At 41.4% G+C, this 19,516-nt stretch overlaps 1 protein-coding gene across 6 annotated transcripts in view; it reads right to left on the bottom strand.

Annotated features, from left to right (window-relative positions):
* Positions 1-19,516, bottom strand: part of DYNC1I1 (dynein cytoplasmic 1 intermediate chain 1) — a 233,051-nt gene that overhangs the window by 80,326 nt on the left and 133,209 nt on the right. For all 6 annotated transcript variants that reach the window (XM_060248536.1, XM_060248538.1, XM_060248537.1 and 3 more), the window contains 3 exons: positions 14,263-14,425; positions 12,539-12,638; positions 8,900-9,025 (listed from right to left, as the gene is read on the bottom strand). In XM_060248536.1, coding sequence (XP_060104519.1) covers positions 8,900-9,025; positions 12,539-12,638; positions 14,263-14,425 — 389 coding nt within the window. The remainder of the gene's footprint in view (positions 1-8,899; positions 9,026-12,538; positions 12,639-14,262; positions 14,426-19,516) is intronic.

Below are 19,516 nucleotides of genomic sequence, written 5' to 3'. Positions count from 1 at the left end.
TTTAAATGAGGGGGGAGCATGGCAACTCTCTTTGCTGTCTCTCTGCCTGGTGGGGAGACAGCAAAGGTGGGGGATCTTCCTCCCCCCCATTTAAACACCCCACCATGGTGTTTAAATGGGGGGAGCATGGCAACTCTCTTTGCTGTCTCTCCGCCTGGCGGGGAGATGGCAAAGGTGGGTGATCTTCCCCCCCCCCCATTTAAACACCCCGCCGGGGTGTTTAAATGGGAGGGGAGCATGGCAACTCTCTTTGCTGTTTCTCCGCCTGACGGGGAGATGGCAAAGGTGGGTCATCTTCCTCCCCTGGCAGGGAGACAGCAAAGGTGGGCGATCTGCCTCCCCCCTTTTTAGGAAAGGTCCCCTGTGCAAGCACCAGTCATTTTCAATCTGGAGTGACACTGCTTTCACAAAGTTTTCATGGCAGACCTTTTACGGGGTGGTTTGCCATTGCCTTTCCCAGTCATCTATACTTTCCCCCCCAGCAAGCTGGGTACATATTTTACCTGACCTCAGAAGGTTGGAAGGCTGAGTCAAAAATTGCTGGCGCAATGATATCATTTGGAGTGGGCTCTCGCAGGGAAGCGGATGTGTGCTTGCGACGAGTCAGCTACAATGGAGCATTCAAACAGAAAGTACGCACGGGAGTCGTCAGAAGCATTCTTATTCCGGATTTAATGTACTATCAAAAAAGTCCACGTCTCAGTCGTGGCAGTTCGGGACACGAACGAGCCAACGACCATTGCCAGATGCTGATGTTTGGACAACTGCATAAAATCCGACATGCATCTGGCTTTCATCCATGCCCATCTCGTCAGTTTATGTGCATCTGACCTCGGCTCATGTCAGTTCCATTATCCTGGACAGGGCTTTTTTTTTAGTAGGAAAAGCCCAGCATGAACTCATTTGCATATTAGGCCACAGCCCCTGATGCCAAGCCAGCTGGAACTGTGTTCCTGTGCATGCCTGCTCAAAAAAAAAGCCCTGATCCTGGGAATAAATGTTTCCAGGGTGAAGATGGCTGCTGAGAGGAAGGAAAAGCCAGGAAGACTGGTGGCCATCATTGCCTACCACTGACAGATAACAGGATCCAGACCCATGGTTTTCAGATAATGGTTTTCCCAGTTTTAATGTCTTAGCAAACAACCATTTCATAAACTAGAAAGTGGGGAGAGGAATCTAAGAATTCACAAGCAGTGAAGAGAGGAGAAGCAGAGGCATGTGAGCTCATGGCAAAGGCCTTATTAGGTAACCACCCTTTGAACTTATTTGTGTTATCCAAGTTATCATGAAAACAAGAATGAATGGTCTCATACTAAATTAGGGAGGCACAAGGATGATTTAAAGCAGGCTAGCTGTATGGATTTTTTTTTTAAAAAAAACCCCACCATTTACATGCTATAAGGAAAGACATATTACAAGCCATGATTTTATAACACATAAAATAACATTGCTGAATTTCCACTTCCCTGCCCCCTCAGTTTAAAGCAGCAAGTGCATAAACTTTTCCAGCAAAGGAAAGCACTTTCTTATTGCTTCAGGTAATAGCTGAATATGAAGTTTCAGCTCTCAAGGGAATTGAGAGGCCTATCCTAAATATAGCTAAAACTATTCTTTTGGGTAATGGACATCCACTTTGTTGCAGATAAATCCTGAACTTGGGTTTGGATGGTTTAAGGATTGTTCAGTGTAGCCTTTACACAACTCTAAAGTTCATTACCAGTATTAAAACTGGGCTTGTTTGCATTATTAGTCATCATTTTATGGGTGGGTGGACGTGAAGATAATTGTTTTAGGCATGCGCAATGAAGTATTAGAAAACTGCCCACTTGTTGAAGACAGATTGAAATTCTAATGAAAAAACATGCTTGGTAAGAGTAGGATGATGTCTGAGATGTGATTTTAAAAGAGAAAACTAGAAGAAAGTGATGATGTCTTCTCATCTCCTGCAAGATTGTTCAACTGCTCTTTTTCTAATTAACAAAAAAAATATCCTTCAGTGAATGATATATTTGAAAAGGAGGAGGATAAGAAGGAGTTCACACACACACACACACAGAGGGATGAACAGGACACTAGTCATTTAATTACAAACCACTGTCAATGATAGCAACTATATAAATTCAGCATTGTCTTCTTTATTGGGATGGGAGTAAGGTCTGATGCAGATGATGCGCCTGCTCTGAACACGCATCAACTTGACATGTAGGCTATTTTTTTTTAGCATGCAGGCAAAAACTTTAGTATAATTTGACAAATCTTGGTACATGGGCTTCCAGGAATCCAGTTTGTATTTATACACAGCTGGCAACAAAGGAGACTGAAGACTAAAGCAAGGCAGTAGGTTTCAAATGGACAGCAGTCAGAAATAAGGTCCAAAGGAACCTATATATGCCACACATCTCTTCTTTTTTGGACAAAAATCAACATTTTGTCAATGCAGCTGTGCCCCAGAGGTGCTCCTAATACTCTAGGATCCTGGTAACCTTGAAAATGAGGCAACTAGAGCACTTTATATACCGGAGGCAATGTATTTTCACTTAGGAAAGAAAACAGCAAAGGAGAAATGAAAACCAAGAGGGAAAGTACTTCTAGCCAATGCCTGCCACTAAATACAGATTTTCAGTTAACTTCACTGTGCTTAATTCTAAGATAGGCATTTCTGATTCCATCCACCCAGCTGAAAAGGGAAAGACCACACCAGAATAAGCAATGAGGGGTGGTCAAATACATAATTTAATGACAGTGTATGGAAGCCACTACAGAAAACTTGGGGGTAGGCAAAGGGGAATGAAATATTCTATGGTGCGGTTAAGTGGCTGATCTCTAGAACCAAGCCACAATATTTTCCAAGCATGGGCAGCTTTTACTGAAATTAAAATAGAAAAGTGAAGGCCATATCCCACACAGAAATTGACAGTTTAGCGATGACATGGAACCCACCATGTAAGGAAGGCTAGATGGTGTTGCTTTAGGAAGAAAGGACAGGAATAGCTGCAGCTCCCAACAACATTATACATATGATATAACATGTCAAGCACAGATGTAAAACAGCAACTGAGTTGGCATTTCTAGATTGCAGAGAATCACAGAATTCCTCAGAGACTGAATATCATCTATTCCTGAAGTCTAGATGGTCCTTTTGCTAGAAAAGTTGGACCAATTTGCTTGTTTTGCTAGGTTTCAGAAGGAGGAGGGGGCCATAGCTCAGTAGTATAGCACACAGTTTGTGTGTGCAAGATCACAGGTTTGATGCTGAAAGGCTAGGAAACCTCTGTACCTATGACCCTGGAGAGATGTTGCCAATCATAATGGATGATACTGAGCAAGATGGACCAATAATCTGACTCAGTACAAAACATATTTCTGTGCGCACAGTGCGTACGCGTTGATATAGCTCTATTCTGCTTCCTGGCGGTAGATTAAGAACTTGGCTTCTCAGAATTGGTTGTGATATAATTGAATGAAATAGAGAATTAGATAAACACAAAAAATCTGGAAGCAAGGTAATACAATTATAAAAATATTCAGATTCTGAAGATGATCCTGAATGGAACTTTTAACTAGTATACATTGCAGAAACCGTGTAATACCTGTTCTTAAAAAGAACTACACTCGTTACTCAATAGCTGCTGGGTTCAATTCAAAATCAGTGCTGGCTACTCATTTACATTTCCCCCCTTCCTTAAGATTATCCAAGGATAACCTATAAAGGGAGCCCTCATAATTTGAAGTGTGTGTGTGTAATTCAGGTACTGAATTTGAGCAATTTTATTAATTGTGGGTTAATAATTATTTAAATTATTTTATAGTTTGTATTGTTTTTGTGATTGAAGTGTTGGACTAGAATCTGAGAGACCCAGGTTTGAATCACCATTATCATGGAAGCTTGCTGGGTGACCTGAGTGAGGAGAAAATGGAGGAGAGGAGAATTATGTAAGCCACTTTTGGTTCTCATTGAGGACCAAATAAATACACATTAATTTGTCTGTTGTTCTATATGAATTTTGGTATTTTCTACATTTTGAGAACCCATGGAATTAAGCAAGCAGGGTGTCAAATGTTAGACACACATAAGTAACAACCTCTAGCCAAAAATCTGATGAATAAATTGAAGTAGTGGCAGAGCAGGGTTTCCTGAATGACTTTTCTGCCATTGACCCATTTCAGGCCTCGGTTTGGTACCAAGATTGCTTTAGTTTCATTAGTGGGAGATCTTTGTTTAAGATTAGACAGGGGAAAATCTTTCCTGTTGATCCTGCTGGAGGTCTCAGCAGCCTTTGATATAGTTGACCACTCCAACCTTATCTATGGGTTTGAATATGGAGTTGTTCTTCAGGGCATAGACCTTTGGTGGCTTCATTCTTTTGTTTGACTTGCCACAAAAAATCTCCACTACAATCAACTAGGTGGAATTTGTCATTTGGGGTGTCACAGGGTTCTTTTCTTTTTTAATCCTATAGATATAAAAGCTATTTCATCTTGGCAAAATGGAGCTCTCCCATTGGTTGGGGTGTGTTCCATCAACCTTTGGCCCGTCAAACCATCAAGAGTACTTTTGTGCCATTGGTTAAGTCTACTCCTCTTTCCTGCCCAAGTGGCTGTTGCTAGCCAGCCAAGGTGATTCTATCAGTAAAAGGCAATCAACCTTTTCACTGCCACAGTGAATTCACTGCCACAGGAGGTGGTGGAGGCTACAAGCATAGCAAGCTTCAAGTGGGGGTTAGATAAAAATATGGAGCAGAGGTCCATCTGTGGCTATTAGCCACAGTGTGTGTGTGTGTATTGGCCACTGTGTGACACAGAGTGTTGGACTGGATGGGCCATTGGCCTGATCCAACATGGCTTCTCTTATGTTCTTATGTTCTTAACCTTGGCTCTGGCAGTTTCTGGCTTTCCCTACTCTCCCATTGGCTGAGCTGCCTGTTGCACTGCTTCACAGAGGAGAGAAAAAAACCCTTCTCTCAACTGGCTGAGGGAGGGAGGAGGAGGGAAAAAGCCAGAGACAGGATTCCCTCGATTGGCTGAGGGAGAAGGGACAGAGCCAGAGAAAGCCTTCCCTTGATTGGATGAGGCCTCCTTCCTATCCTCCTCTGGAAGGGAAACAGCCAGAGACGGGGGGGGGGGGGGAGGGTAGGGAATAATGTTCCATAGCAACAGACCAGATACACACAGAGAGAGAGACAGAGATAGTGATGTAAAGTGAGGGACAAAGAGAGATTGAAGTCCTATGCTTAAAACCAACAACACTGTCAGAGAGATAGTACTGCCAAAATAAGGGTTAGCCTCAACCTAAAGAAAAGACACAAGTTTTCCATGTCTCTCAGGTGATGTTCATGAGGAGACTTCACAACTACCAGCGCATTCCAATACGGATAAGAGTTGTATTTATCCATACTGTTCTCATAGTCTCACATATCCTTAATAATCATGAAATTATATATCAAAAACAATCTAATAAACTACCATAAAATTACACTGAATTTTTCAAAAGTTTCCTAAAGTGGTAAATGTTAGATGAATGGAAAAGAAATCACTTATTCATTTCAATGGTAGGTACATGGAGACCAAAACAAGACGTATACACACACTTTTTAAAAGAAAGGCATCTATTAACTTAAGAAACAAACATGGGATCACTGAATAACAGATGGTCTCCAACTGCAGGTCAAGTTCCCAGAAGCATGACTCCAAAATGTTTCTATAATGGAGGCAGGGGAGGGAGTCTTAATGATCCTGATAGCTCAGTTAGCAACTTGCAGCTATAGACTTGCGAGTAAAAGAGAAGCAATTGCTTGAGAGTGCAGAGAGAAAATGGTGCTATACAGTGGCACAACAAAGTTTTCAATGGCCAGTCCAAAACACCTCAAATGACTTTTTCCTGATGCAATGACCAGAACTGTTGCCTATTGCTGCCAAGCTAATAATATGCCAGTAATTTGAAACAGGAGAGTATGCAGAAAATAGCATCCAAAATGTAACACTGAAACATCTTTCAAGGTGAAGAATAAGGGGGTGAGAGGTTTAAAATCCTCCTCCCTGCACCCTGTGGTCCCTGCACAACTGAAAATTAAGCCTGTAAAAAAAAAATCATTGCAAACACAGAACTAGTAGCACATGTCTACTACAGCCCTCAGGCTGGGCTTCTGTTTGTGTTTGTCCAGAGCAGATACAATGAAAATGTCTGCGTCTATCAGAAGCGTTGTAACTGATCGCTATTGTTTTCGGAAAAGGCATGTTTGATAAAGAACACTATGAACACCAGGAGCCTGAGATGCAGGTTAGGGACCATTTCCTTTGCAGATTTTAAGATATATATAAAATGAGACTAAATAATAACACAGTTGGTTTCCACTAAGTAACCCAAGAATGACATCATGATAATCTTGAGTATAGTGTGCCTGCCTTCCAGGCTCTGAGGTAAGATGAAACGCTTGAGTTTAAATTTTTTTTTCTGAATATATTTTTCCATCTGAATCAGTGAACTCAGCCTTTATTCAGAAAACCAAGTCTTCCAGCCAAAGTATCAAGCCTTTCTAACACACAACTTATGAGGAACCAACCAGCAATAAGAAATTTCATCTGACACCTCCTCCATCTCCCAGTATTGCCCAGCCCTTTTGCTGTCACCATTCAAACATGTTTCCAGCTAGAAATCCGTAAGGAAACATCACTTAAAATATCTGTCAGGATATTTTAAAACAGTGGTAAAATATTTTCTGCTGCCACAAGCCTTAAATATATTCTCAAATCCAGCTCATCCTCAGATTCTAGTTGTTCAGGGTCTGAAACATCTCATAATTTTTAGCATGTATTTATCAGACGTCATTGTGAGAATGCTGAGTCTTATGGCAGATATAAAAACCAGCACTTACAGCAGTGATTTCTTATGAACTGAATTCTTCCTTATTTCACTCTCACTATTTATAATATACTGTGCCAATAAAACAAAGACAGACAATGAACTGACATCAGCTTTGCAAGACTTTTTTTTTTATTAAAAGAGGGATTAGACATGTTCACAGAGGACAGGTTTATCAACTGCAATGAAGCCTACATGGAAGCTCCCGGGGCAGTATAATTCTGAAGCGAGTTACTGGAAGACAAAAGTGGTCAAAGACTTATTGCCTTCGTGCCTTATTCTGTATTTCCCAGGCTATCTGGTAAGTCACTGTGGAAAACAGGAAACTGAACTAAAGGAACCCTTGGTTTATTCCACAGGGCCATTTTTATGTTTGTATTTTCAGTGTTGCAAGCAGATGGCTGGTACAAAAGTATACATACCTTCTATGTATATACAAGGCTTCTATGAATATTCAAAATACAGTTTCTACAGAAATGTTATCTTTGAATGGAAAGGGTTTCTCAGCCAATTTTTATCCTTTACATCAATATGAACAAGAGCATTTTGCTTCTGTATGCTGGTGCTTTAGCACACCAAATGTCTAATTTTTGTAAAACCCGAAATAAGATCTTGTATTTCTCCTGCATGAGAAGGTGCAAGTGTTCACAACACAGGCACATCATGCAGCTTCCCCCAGGGTAGATGAGCAAAAGTCCATTTTAGAAATTATAAGAAGTGAGGAAGGGGGAATCACTCTTGCTGACCATTGTCCCATGCTTTGTTAAGTCCCTGAAGTCATTTGTATTAAGCTCCCAGCAACTCCACTTGATACATGGCACCTATGCACAATACATGCAGAGCCAACCCTTTCCATGCGGTAGCACAATCTGGTACCACATGGACAGAAATACACAGTCAAAGCTGTACCATTTCTATTTCATTTCAAGACCAGGAACAGCAAAAGATTCTTCCTTGTTTCAGAGATATCCCATGCTGCATTTGCAGTACACATGCATCAAAAACAGCACAGGTTCAAGAAGCACCACACAGTGATATGTCAAGCTGCAGGCTGGTATATTAGTCAGATGTAATTCCTTCCATTAGCAAACAGGGAACTTGCATGGGCTACTACAGTTATTCATAGATATGTCCTTTTGTGAGTTAGGTAGGGTGGCACTCCACCTGAGTAGATCCACTGCAGGGAAGGGCTCTGGCCTATATATTCAAATGTTGGGCTATAATACTTATCTGCCATTGGATCTATTCCTAACCTAAAAATCCCACAAAGCTTCTACAGATGTTCCTACTGAGAGAATAATAACATGGAAAGTGTGCCTTATTAATAAGGTATCACCTACCCCTCCATCACAAAACTGGAAATCAAGTTGTAAGGAGAGATGTGGCCTGGTACTGGGGATGGACTGTACCACTTTTCCCTGGACATTTTGTTTTAAAAGAAAGAGCTAGTTCAGGTTTCAGCCTTCATTTCGCAGACATGACTTGTGATTTCTTACCTCAGTCGTCCACGTCAGAGCAGTGAATGAAGCTGACGAGACTTCTTCAGTACAAGTGCTAATCAAGTGCAAATTGGTGAGTATTGTGATGGGTATGATTTCTGCCATGCAATCGGCAAATATGCTGCATCAACAAATTGTGCTGATGTGGTATAAAGCTGCAACATCGCTGTGCAAAGATATTAAACAGCGCCTAAGTTGCTTTGGAGCAGAGGACACAAGGAAATTTACGTGGGTGGGAAAGCATATGCTGCCAGCTGGAGAAGGAAGTGGTACACCACACTTACTTCATAAGTGTGAGGTTTTTATAAACAAACTCTCTTGAGGATTGTTTAAAATAGACAGAAAATGACACACAGTCTCCAATTGGACTATGTTGTTGTTTTAGAAGACTGTATGTATTCTAAAAACATTAACAGGCTTCCTAGTAGGCCTTCCAAAAGGGTCTATTTTTAACTCCAACTTCTTCCAAATAGGGGGCAACTGTGATGCACAGACATCTTTGGAATATCTGGTTTGAAAGAAACCACTCACAATCTCTTACCTGACAATGAAAGACATATTCAGGGGTAGTTTTCTTAAATTTCATGTTCCAAACCAAGGCAACCCCATCTGGTTCATGTGGGGCGTCTTCATTATTGTTATAGGAAGCAACCATCAGCTCAGGATACTGAAAAGCAAAGAAGAGGCAGTGAAATTAAAACATGCAGAGCTAGACAAATTGATCAGTGCTGAAACAGGTAAATAATTTCAAAAGGAAAGAGAATGACAAGAGGGTGACCGATTCCCCACTAGCCTTGTCCCAGTCTCACACTCCTCTTCTCTGTGAAGCTTCCGTCCGATTTCGCACAAGCTGCCCCAGGGCTGCAACTCACTCTGCCTCTTTTATGAACATATGAAGCTGCCTTATACTGAATCAGACCCTTGGTCCATCAAAGTCAGTATTGTCTTCTCAGACTGGCAGCGGCTCTCCAGGGTCCCAAGCTGAGGTTTTTCACACCTATTTGCCTGGACCCTTTTTTGGAGATTCCGGGGATTGAACCTGGGACCTTCTGCTTCCCAAGCAGATGCTCTACCACTGAGCCACCGTCCCTCCCCTATTTTTTGCACAGCAAGCCTCTAAAAACCAGTTTCTGCTTGCTGGGCAAAAGAGGCGGTGTGAATTGCAGCCCCGGGGCAGCTTGTGTGAAATCGGATGGAAGCCCCATGGAGAAGAGGAGAGCGAGACCAAGACAAGGCTAGTGGGGAATTGGTTGGTATCTGCTTCCAATGTTCCCATCCCTGAAGGCTATCCCCCCAAACAGTGTTTTGAGTGTAAACTAATCTTCAGGGGGAAACAACAGAATAATGATTGCAAAAAAGCACCATGTTTGTAAAGAAGGGGTAGTAGTATTATAGAGTACTACTGGGCACACTTTTGAGTATACACGTTTTATATGAAGGCTCTATTTTGCCCCAGGGCATTACTGCCTTCAACGCAGTTCACAACATTACAAAAAGCAAAGAGTTTTAAAAAAACCTCAAACAAAATTACCGTAATGTTCAAGTATCAAAATGAACATTTTTAAATTGTATGTCTTAAATATTCACAATGTTGAACCTAACACTGGGAACAGGAGAAAAACACAACCCTACATGAGATAGGTTGAGACAAAGAAAAAGAAACTAAAATATAGCTATTCATGTAGTGCTAATGTACAATATATCATATATAATTTAACTATACATTCAAAAGTGCTAAAATACCATTTAAAAACCATAAACCTATGATTCTGCATATACCTAATCCCAATATAAAGACAAATGTCCAATAATATAAATACAGGTTAAAAGGTACAAATTATATCCATATACAAGAACCAATACCAAATACATTTAATCTAAAAGCCTTCCTCAGTGGTAAAATTCAAACTTAGCTCTCCATAAATTTAACAAAATATACATAAAACTCATTATAGACGGAATGGACTTTACTCACACTGAGAAATTCACCTGTGGAGTAAGTGGTGATAAATATTCTTGAGATACAACATGAGGAACTCAGCAGGATGTACAATATATCATATTCCCATGAATCTACTTGGGCCCAATCTGCAATGCTCAAAGCTCCAAAGGAGTACTCAGATACAATTAGAAAATAATTCTTTTTTTAATTGTATCTGAGTACTCCATTGGAGCCGTGAGCATTGCAGATTGAGCCTAAGTAGATCCATGTTGCATCCCAAGCAGAGTCTAGACCCAGTTGGTCAGCCATTGCCACTTGGCTTCAGAGTCTTCTATGATCCTCCTATGGCAATAACAATCATTGTTCACTCGTCACTTGCCTCTTCCAGTAAGTGGGAAACACAACAGATGTGGCAATGTCTGCTGCTTGCATTCACCACATGGGCCTTGGCTCAGCTTGGAGTGTCTTAGCACAATTTTAACTTCCCAGCTTACCTCTGTCTTTGACTGTACAAAAACCTATTCTGATTTAGTGTAAGCAGAGGGTTTTTTGAGCAAGAATGCATAGCAACGCAGTTACAGCTGGCTTGGCATCAGAGGGTCTGGCCTAATATGCAGATGAGTTCCCGCTGGGAATTTTTGTAGAATTTTTTTGTAGAAAAAGCCCTGTGGAAACAATGGTGACATCAGGGGGTGTGGCTTAATATGCAAATGAGTTCCTGCTGGACTTTTCCTACAAAAATAGGCACTTTCAATCACTGAGAGAAGAGGAATACACACACACACACACATGCATACACACACACACACACACATATATATATATATATGTATGTATGTATGTATAAAAGCAAAGAAAGGATTGTCCATGACAGGAAACGTTTCTGGTGTATGTTAGATTTGATTTGACCAGTGGTACTTTCCCTGCCAACAGCACCTATTTGATTAGCATAATACTACCCAATATGCTCCATCATCATCTTTTGGATGCAGACCAAAAAAATTCCTAAATTCCTGTTTCTTAAACTGTGGGAAATACAGTCTTAGGTAAGCAATACACCATGCCAGGCAATGCATCAGAAGTCACGATGTTTTCTGTTGTGTGTTTGCTTTGCTGAACTATCATGTAGCATACAGTATATGTGCAAAAAACAAAAAAAAAGTCTAGAGTTCAAAGAATTCCCTTCACTATAATGCAGATTGACACTGAGGGTTGTTAAGGTGTACATCCAAGGTAGATAAGAGTTCAGAGTAAGAGGAGGTGAGACAGGGCCACCCCAGAACAAAGTAATGGAGACAGAACATGTTTGCAAGCCTGAGGGAGTGAACAATTACATTTTGGCAGTTGCCTTCCAACTTGGCTTTATCTCGCTGTCGTGGGAATACAGTAAACGCTGCTTGTTAAAAAGCTATCAGATAAGAATTCCATGTAATTTCCAGCCCCTGGAACAAGCGAATAACCTAAGATAAGTGTATCCTCAGGCTTATTTCTCATTTCACTGGAAATCCGTATAGGCTTACTGGCCACCCACATACCAGTGCATACCTGTTGCAAAATGGATTCAATTAAAGCACATGGATGTAAAACTTCTCTATAAAATCAGCTCAGGTTCTACGCCATGAATATAGTACTTCAAAGTCAGCATTATCTTCCTCAAGCAACTTGTACAATTAGTACCTAGGCAGTTTGAATCAGATCATGGTTACATGGAAACCGAGCCATAATATATCATTCATGATCTCACCGACTGTCAAGCCTTATGGTATTGATAAAGACTGCACAGCTACTTTGGAAGGCCCACTGAGATATTTAATGTATTTTTCTTGTAAACAGCTGATTTTCATGGCATATGACAAACTTCCCTCAGTTCAAACACAGTTTTCCATACAGTGCTGGGGGTTGGGGGTTTAGAGGCATTATTCAAGAAACACAAGATCATGGCTGGTTCTTTGGCCAATCTACACAAGTAATGCTTCAGGAGACACCATGAGGATGGTCCTGATGCACTGGAGGGACTCACCTCATCGCCAGGCATCAGTAGGATAACAGGTTACTGGAACCTTCTACTGTCCTAGACCTGACTGGCAGGGGCATGGACCCAGGAGTGGATGGCTGTGCCTTGCTTAGGAACCTAGAACCAGTTCTGGACAAGACCAAACCTGCTTGGAAATGTGGAAATAACTACACAAATTTGTCATGTGGTGACAAGAATACCCAAAGTTTGTACTCCTAACTTACCTGAAGAGACCAATCCATACAAGTGACAACCCGATGTTTTGACCAATGTTCATCATAGAACTGGCGGTTGAAGGACAAGTTGGCTCCAGCTTGGACATCTCTAAATGGATTTGAACACATAATAATTTATTTGCATTCAAAACACATACTTGGGATCTTGGGATTGTTTGCATTCAAAATTGTTTTGGAGATTTCCAAGTGCTTCTTTTCCCTGCTCTGCCTTACTTACTTGTTACTGTCTTGGTGCATTGCAGATCAGGTCTGTGCCTGTACCAGAACTCTTCTCTTAGAACTTGGCCACCTTATTCTGATACAGGTACAGACCAGATCTCAAATGTAGCTGTTAATAAAACAGAGCTTCCTTCATCTTCCTCCCCCAATTTTGAACCCAACAGTCAGAAGTCAGTGGGAAGCAGCTTGGGAGGGGAGTACCTTTCAAGTCAGGGGACTTGGGAGCTAGGAGAGAAGCGAAAAAAACCCCAAAACACCAGTGTGCCTCTTTACTGCCTCTGCCATGATATTTGCCCTCAGTTCATTCCCAGAAATAAATTACTGTATTTGTTCCTTTAGAAAACATGTCTCTCATGTCTAAGCTCGTGTTTCATTGTAAAAAACATAAAAATTAAAATCCACCTGAAAACTACTCTGTTTTGCCCCAAGAACTGAATAAACTTCACCAACTAGCAAAAAAAGGGGAACTTTCAGGAGGAAGATTTTGAAGAGGGTATAAGCTTTTTTTGTAGACTGTAGCTGATGTTGATAAGTGCAAACAATACAAAACTATGGGTTTGATCCATACTAAATTGGCAATTTCTATTATTTCCCTTTCCCACTACAAACCTCCCTCATGTCGTTCCTCAAGAAAACTCTCCTCAACTTCCAGGAGCAGTGTTTTGTAGAGACCAATGGGCTGCAGTGGGAGGGGGGCAAAAAAGTTTTGATTGGTTGATGGAAAAGTTAATTTGGACCCCACCCTACACTTTAGCAAGCAAAAGTACACAGATTTTTATCTCAAATAGCACAGGAACTGCAGCTCTTTGTCCATCAACTTCCTGAGCAGCAAGTTTTAGTCACTCTCACTAGTTTGGTTTCTCTCTTCACTGATGATTTCCATGACTTATTAAAACAGCAGTGTGCATACTGTCAAGAGAATGCAATTAAGCTGACTAGAAACTAGTGAGGACTTGCAACCATATTCGGAAAAATATGGCTCTGTTTCAGAGAAAATTAAGTAGAATACAGCTGAACAGAGGAAATCAAGAACCTGGTGTTTATTTTTTAAAGAAATCTATTTCAGAGCCCGACAGCAGAAGATATGACGCCTATTAATTTATCAGTCTTGAACATGTATACAAAGGGCATTTGATCCTCTTGTCTACAAGTACTAGATGAAAAAAATGAAGATATTGGATTTATATCCCGCCCTCCACTCCGAAGAGTCTCAGAGCGGCTCACAATCTCCTTTACCTTCCTCCCCCACAACAGACACCCTGTGAGGTGGGTGGGGCTGGAGAGGGCTCTCTCACAGCAGCTGCCCTTTCAAGGACAACCTCTGCCAGAGCTATGGCTGACCCAAGACCATGCTAGCAGGTGCAAGTGAAGGAGTGGGGAATCAAACCCGGTTCTCCCAGATAAGAGTCCGCACACTTAACCACTACACCAAACTGGCTCTACTAATTTTGGGGTTTTATTGCAAAAGCAAAAGGGAAAAGAGGACAACTAACCCATCTTTCTCTTCGACATCTCGACCACTATAGTCAAAGAAAATGTTGGAATCTTCAGCAAGAGCTCTCTCAATCACACGTATTGTTCGGTCAAAAAATATAAGGAATTCTTCCGAGTGGAGAATCTGTTGCTTTTCTTCCTCTGTCAGTTCCCTAGGAGGAGCTTATAAAGCAAATTGGCAATATTAAGAAGCAGACAGGCATTTAAATACTTCCAGATGAATCAAAGGCTTCAGGAAACAGTACATTTTCCTATGGAAGTCACAGCAGCTTAGTAAGACTGAATAGTTTGCTTCCCTCTAAAGAATTATTTTAAAATATACTAATGTACACTAATGTATATTCCTAGAATGTTCCCTCTATACAGAAGGTATTCTATATTTATCATTCTGAAGAAGAAAATACATAAGATCCCAGAATAAAATAAACCTTGTGTTCAGATTTCAGGAAATATTTCTGACTGATGATTATAGAAGAACTGAACTTGGAAGAGAATAAAAACGTATTTAACAGAGATGAGGTCTTAAGTGCTCTCTTAACACTGAGCATATTTTCAGTTACAGTTACAAAGAGCTAAAATGTTTTCATCATTAGAAGTCGTGCTTTGGTTTCATGTACTAAGTAATTTTTTAAAAATAAGACACGGGCTGCGATGCCTATGGTGAGGATGTGAAGGTCCATGATCTCATCAGGGTGGTCAGGAGCCTTTACCTCCACTGGGGCCTCAGCCAAGAGAGGAAAAGGAGTCTGTCCACCTGAAGTGTCCTCCACTCTGCCCAGTTGGCTCTGGGCTGCTGGAGAGATTAATTACTAGACCTTCCAAGTCTCTATCCTTGGCCCTTATCAAGCCAGCCTCCCATCTTTGTGCTTTCCCTTACCTCTCCTAAGTCCTGCAGAAGGTGAAAGGAGGGTGTGGCTTTCCTCCAGGCCTGGCTGTCACTGCAGCCAGCCTGGTGGGAGGACAGATGCTCCTCAGCTGGCCATGTTGGCTGCCCCACTCAGACAATGTTGCTCCGTACGGAGGCCAATGTGCCTGGTGTTCCGGCTGCATTAAAAACATCTGTTAGGGGCCAGCAGTGGCAGCACTCATATCAGTCTGCCAGATCTTCTTGCTCTCTGTCCAGATCCCCAGGAAAGCCCAGGGTGCCAAGATTGTCCCTGAATTCAGGGGCAACCTGAGCAAAAGGGGAATATCCTGCTAACATGTTCAGACTGGATATTTATTTATCTATCTATCTATCTATCTATCTATCTATCTATCTATCTATCTATCTATCTATCTATCTATCTATCTATCCCTCTATCCATCCATCTATCCATCCATCTATCCATCCATCTATCCATCTATCCATCTATCCATCTATCCATCCATCTATCCATCTATCCATCTATCCATCCATCCATCCATCCATCCATCCATCTATCCATCTATCCATCTATCCATCTATCCATCTATCTATCTAAGATTTATATCCCGCCCTTCCCACTAGGTGGCTCAGGGCGGCTTACAACATATAAAACTAACATAAAATCTAAGATTAAGCATTAAAATTAACATTTCATTTTTAGTATGATTGAGTGTATTTTATATTTGTTGCTTTAATATTTCTTGTCTTATTCAATTGGTTTTATATTGATTTTTATATCGCTGTTACCAGCATTGGGAGAAAGGCAGGTATATACACAAACATACAGGAGATGGAAAGCATGCTGATTTCCAGCACTGCTAATGGGGAGGGAAAGATCTGAGTGTTGGACCCACAGGTCCCCTTTCAAGAGGTGAAGACTCTTTTGAAGGAAGATTTGTTCCACTGGAAGAAGAACTCCTTCCTCCTACGGCAGAAGTCTTTCTCCAACAGTTCATTCCTCACTTAGCAGAAGATAATAGAAGGTCTAAAGTAGGGATGCTGTGAATTTCTCCACAGATATGTTCAGCAGTCAAACTTGCCATGTTTCAAGGTGTTACCCAACCCATTTAGTTCACAAATGCCTGCCAAACAGGTTTCCATCAGGCTAACTGCATGTGTGCAAAGATGCTGCTTACTCAAACTGATCAGCAGCCATCAGCATCGCTAGGAACATGGCTTTTTTTGAGCAGGAACACACAGGAACACAGTTCCAGCAGGCTTGGCATCAGGGGATGTGGCCTAACATGCAAATGAGTTCCTGCTGAGCTTTTTCTACAAAAAGCCCAGTGTTAAACAATGGTGATGTTGGGGTGTGGCCTAATATGCAAATGAGTTCCCTCTGGGCTGTTCCTACAAAAAAGCCCTGACTACAACTTAGACAAACACCAAACAGAATTTTATTAAAACACAGTATTTATTCATGAATGATTAAAGTGATATGTGACATTTAGTTGTCTGTTTAAACAACTACTCACTGAGCGAAGCCATTACAGAGGACACACAGTGCAGGGTGGAAGTAACAGAACTGAACTGGGCTATCTGAGGACATGCATGCATGAAAAGCCAGTTGTCCTGTACTGCATGATTAGGAAGGAATACAACAAAAGCAATGTGTCACAAATGGGTCCATGAACAATCAAACCAATCACTGAACTGTTTGTGACTGATGGATATGACATGAACAGAACAAGTAGGTGGTTTAAAATACCTAATCCATACTTATGTATATTTTATGTGAGTGTGCATTGTTTCCTGTTCATAAGTGACTATAAGAAGCTCATGTGCTCACAGTTATTGGGGTTATAAATATTACAAGTGGAGGTCCTATAAAGACTTGTGTGAGAGCATCTTATTTCCCCTCCCCCACTATTTTTCTTTCCCTTCCCTGAGAGCCCCCACAGCTTCTACCCCTGTCCTGTTTCCTTCTCTCATTCCTACCCAACAGATAATCTACATTTATCTGCCTCCCTGTGTTCAGCTTTCATTCCTCACCCTCCCTTTGCAGTCTCTTTCCAAAGAGAACTCTGTATGAATTGTGTAGTGACAGCTACAGGGCTGGGCCAGGTCCAGTTGTATGGTTCCAGCAGCCAAGCAAGACCCAATATAGTGAGTGCTGGTGCTCAGGCCCAGTTGAGTGGGGAGTGAGTCTCCAGTGGCTGCCACAGGTCCTGTCCCCAGCAAGTCAGGTAAAGGTAAAGGACTTTTACAGGACGGTTTTAATCTCCCAGTGCTCTCCCACCCAGGGCTTTGCTGTATAGAAACCAAGACTCAGCAACCTTCAAAATGACCACTAACAGTTCCATCTTGCGGATCTACTGATCATATCCTCTATGGTCCCATTCAGAATTAGATATAATGATACATATAATGATACATCCAAGAGTTCTGAAATAACTCAAAGTTGAACTTGTGGATCTTCTGACAAAAATATGTAATCTTTCATTGAAATCTGCCTCCGTTCCTGAGGACTGGAATGTAGCAAATGTCACCCCCATCTTTAAAAAGGGTTCCAGAGGAGATCTGGGTAACTACAGGCCAGTCAGTCTGACTTCAATACCGGGAAAGTTGGTAGAAACCATTATCAAGGACAGAATGAGTAGGCACATTGATGAACACGAGTTATTGAGGAAGTCTCAGCATGGGTTCTGTAAGGGAAGATCTTGCCTCACTAACCTGTTACATTTCTTTGAGGGAGTGAACAAACATGTGGACAAAGGAGACCCAATAGATATTGTTTACCTTGACTTCCAGAAAGCTTTTGATATAGTTCCTCATCAAAGGCTCTTTAGTAAGCTCAAGAGTCATGGAGTAAAAGGACAGGTCCTCTTGTGGATCAAAAACTGGCTAATTAATAGGAAGCAGAGAGTGAGTATAAATGAGCAGTCTTCGCAGTGGAAGACGGTAAGCAGTGGAGTGCCGCAGGGCTCAGTACTGGGTCCCATGCTCTTTAACTTGTTCATAAATGATTTGGAGTTGAGAGCAGGCAGTGAAGTGGCCAAGTTTGCAGATGACACTAAATTGTTCAGGGTGGTAAGAACCAAAGAGGATTGTGAGGAACTCCAAAGGGATCTGTTGAGGCTGGGTGAGTGGGCGTCAATGTGGCAGATGATGTTCAATGTGGCCAAGTGCAAAGTAATGCACATTGGGGCCAAGAATCCCAGCTACAAATACAAGTTGATGGGGTGTGAACTGGCAGAGACTGATCAAGAGAGAGATCTTGGGGTTGTGGTAGATAACTCTGAAAATGTCAAGACAGTGTGCGATTGCAATAAAAAAGTCCAACGCCATGCTGGGAATTATTAGGAAGGGAACTGAAAACAAATCAGCCAGTATCATAATGCCCCTGTATAAATCGATGGTGCGGTCTCATTTGGAATACTGTGTACAATTCTGGTCGCCGCACCTCAAAAAGGATATTATAGCATTGGAAAAAGTGCAGAAAAGGGCAACTAGAATGATTAAAGGTTTGGAATGCTTTCCCTATGAAGAAAGGTTAAAACGCTTGGGGCTCTTTAGCTTGGAGAAACATCGACTGGGGGTGACATGATAGAGGTTTACAAGATTATGCTTGGGATGGAGAAGGTAGAGAAAGAAGTACTTTTCTCCCTTTCTCACAATACAAGAACTCGTGGGCATTCAATGAAATTGCTGAGCAGTTGGGTTAGAACGGATAAAAAGAGGTACTTCTTCACCCAAAGGGTGATTAACATGTGGAATTCACTGCCACAGGAGGTGGTGGCAGCTACAAGCATAGCCAGCTTCAAGAGGGGGTTAGATAAAAATATGGAGCAGAGGTCCATCAGTGGCTATTAGCCACAGTGTGTGTGTGTGTGTGTGTGTATATATATATATATATATACACACACACATACACACACACACATACACACACACAGATATACATACACAGATAAAAATATGGAGCAGAGGTCCATCAGTGGCTATTAGCCACAGTGTGTGTGTGTGTGTGTGTGTGTGTGTGTATATATATACACACACACACTGTGGCTAATAGCCACTGATGGACCTCTGCTCCATATTTTTATCTAACCCCCTCTTGAAGCTGGCTATGCTTGTAGCTGCCACCACCTCCTGTGGCAGTGAATTCCACATGTTAATAAAAAAAATTGGCCACTGTTGGACTGGATGGGCCATTGGCCTGATCCAATATGGCTTCTCTTATATTTGTAAGCATGGCATTAAATTAGTAATCTCTTACTTTCCTCTCTGGTACTAGCTCTAAATATATTATCTGATGTACAGCAGTTTACAAGCCAATAAAATAAAACCATCTTCAGCAGTGAGGCTTTACTTACTAATTCTTTTGTAAGCATTATTTTAAAACT

Source organism: Heteronotia binoei, chromosome 10 (assembly GCF_032191835.1).
Source record: "Heteronotia binoei isolate CCM8104 ecotype False Entrance Well chromosome 10, APGP_CSIRO_Hbin_v1, whole genome shotgun sequence".
NCBI classification, from domain to species: domain Eukaryota; kingdom Metazoa; phylum Chordata; class Lepidosauria; order Squamata; family Gekkonidae; genus Heteronotia; species Heteronotia binoei.
Note: the sequence above shows the minus strand (reverse complement) of the source record. Positions and strands in the feature narration are given on the sequence as shown.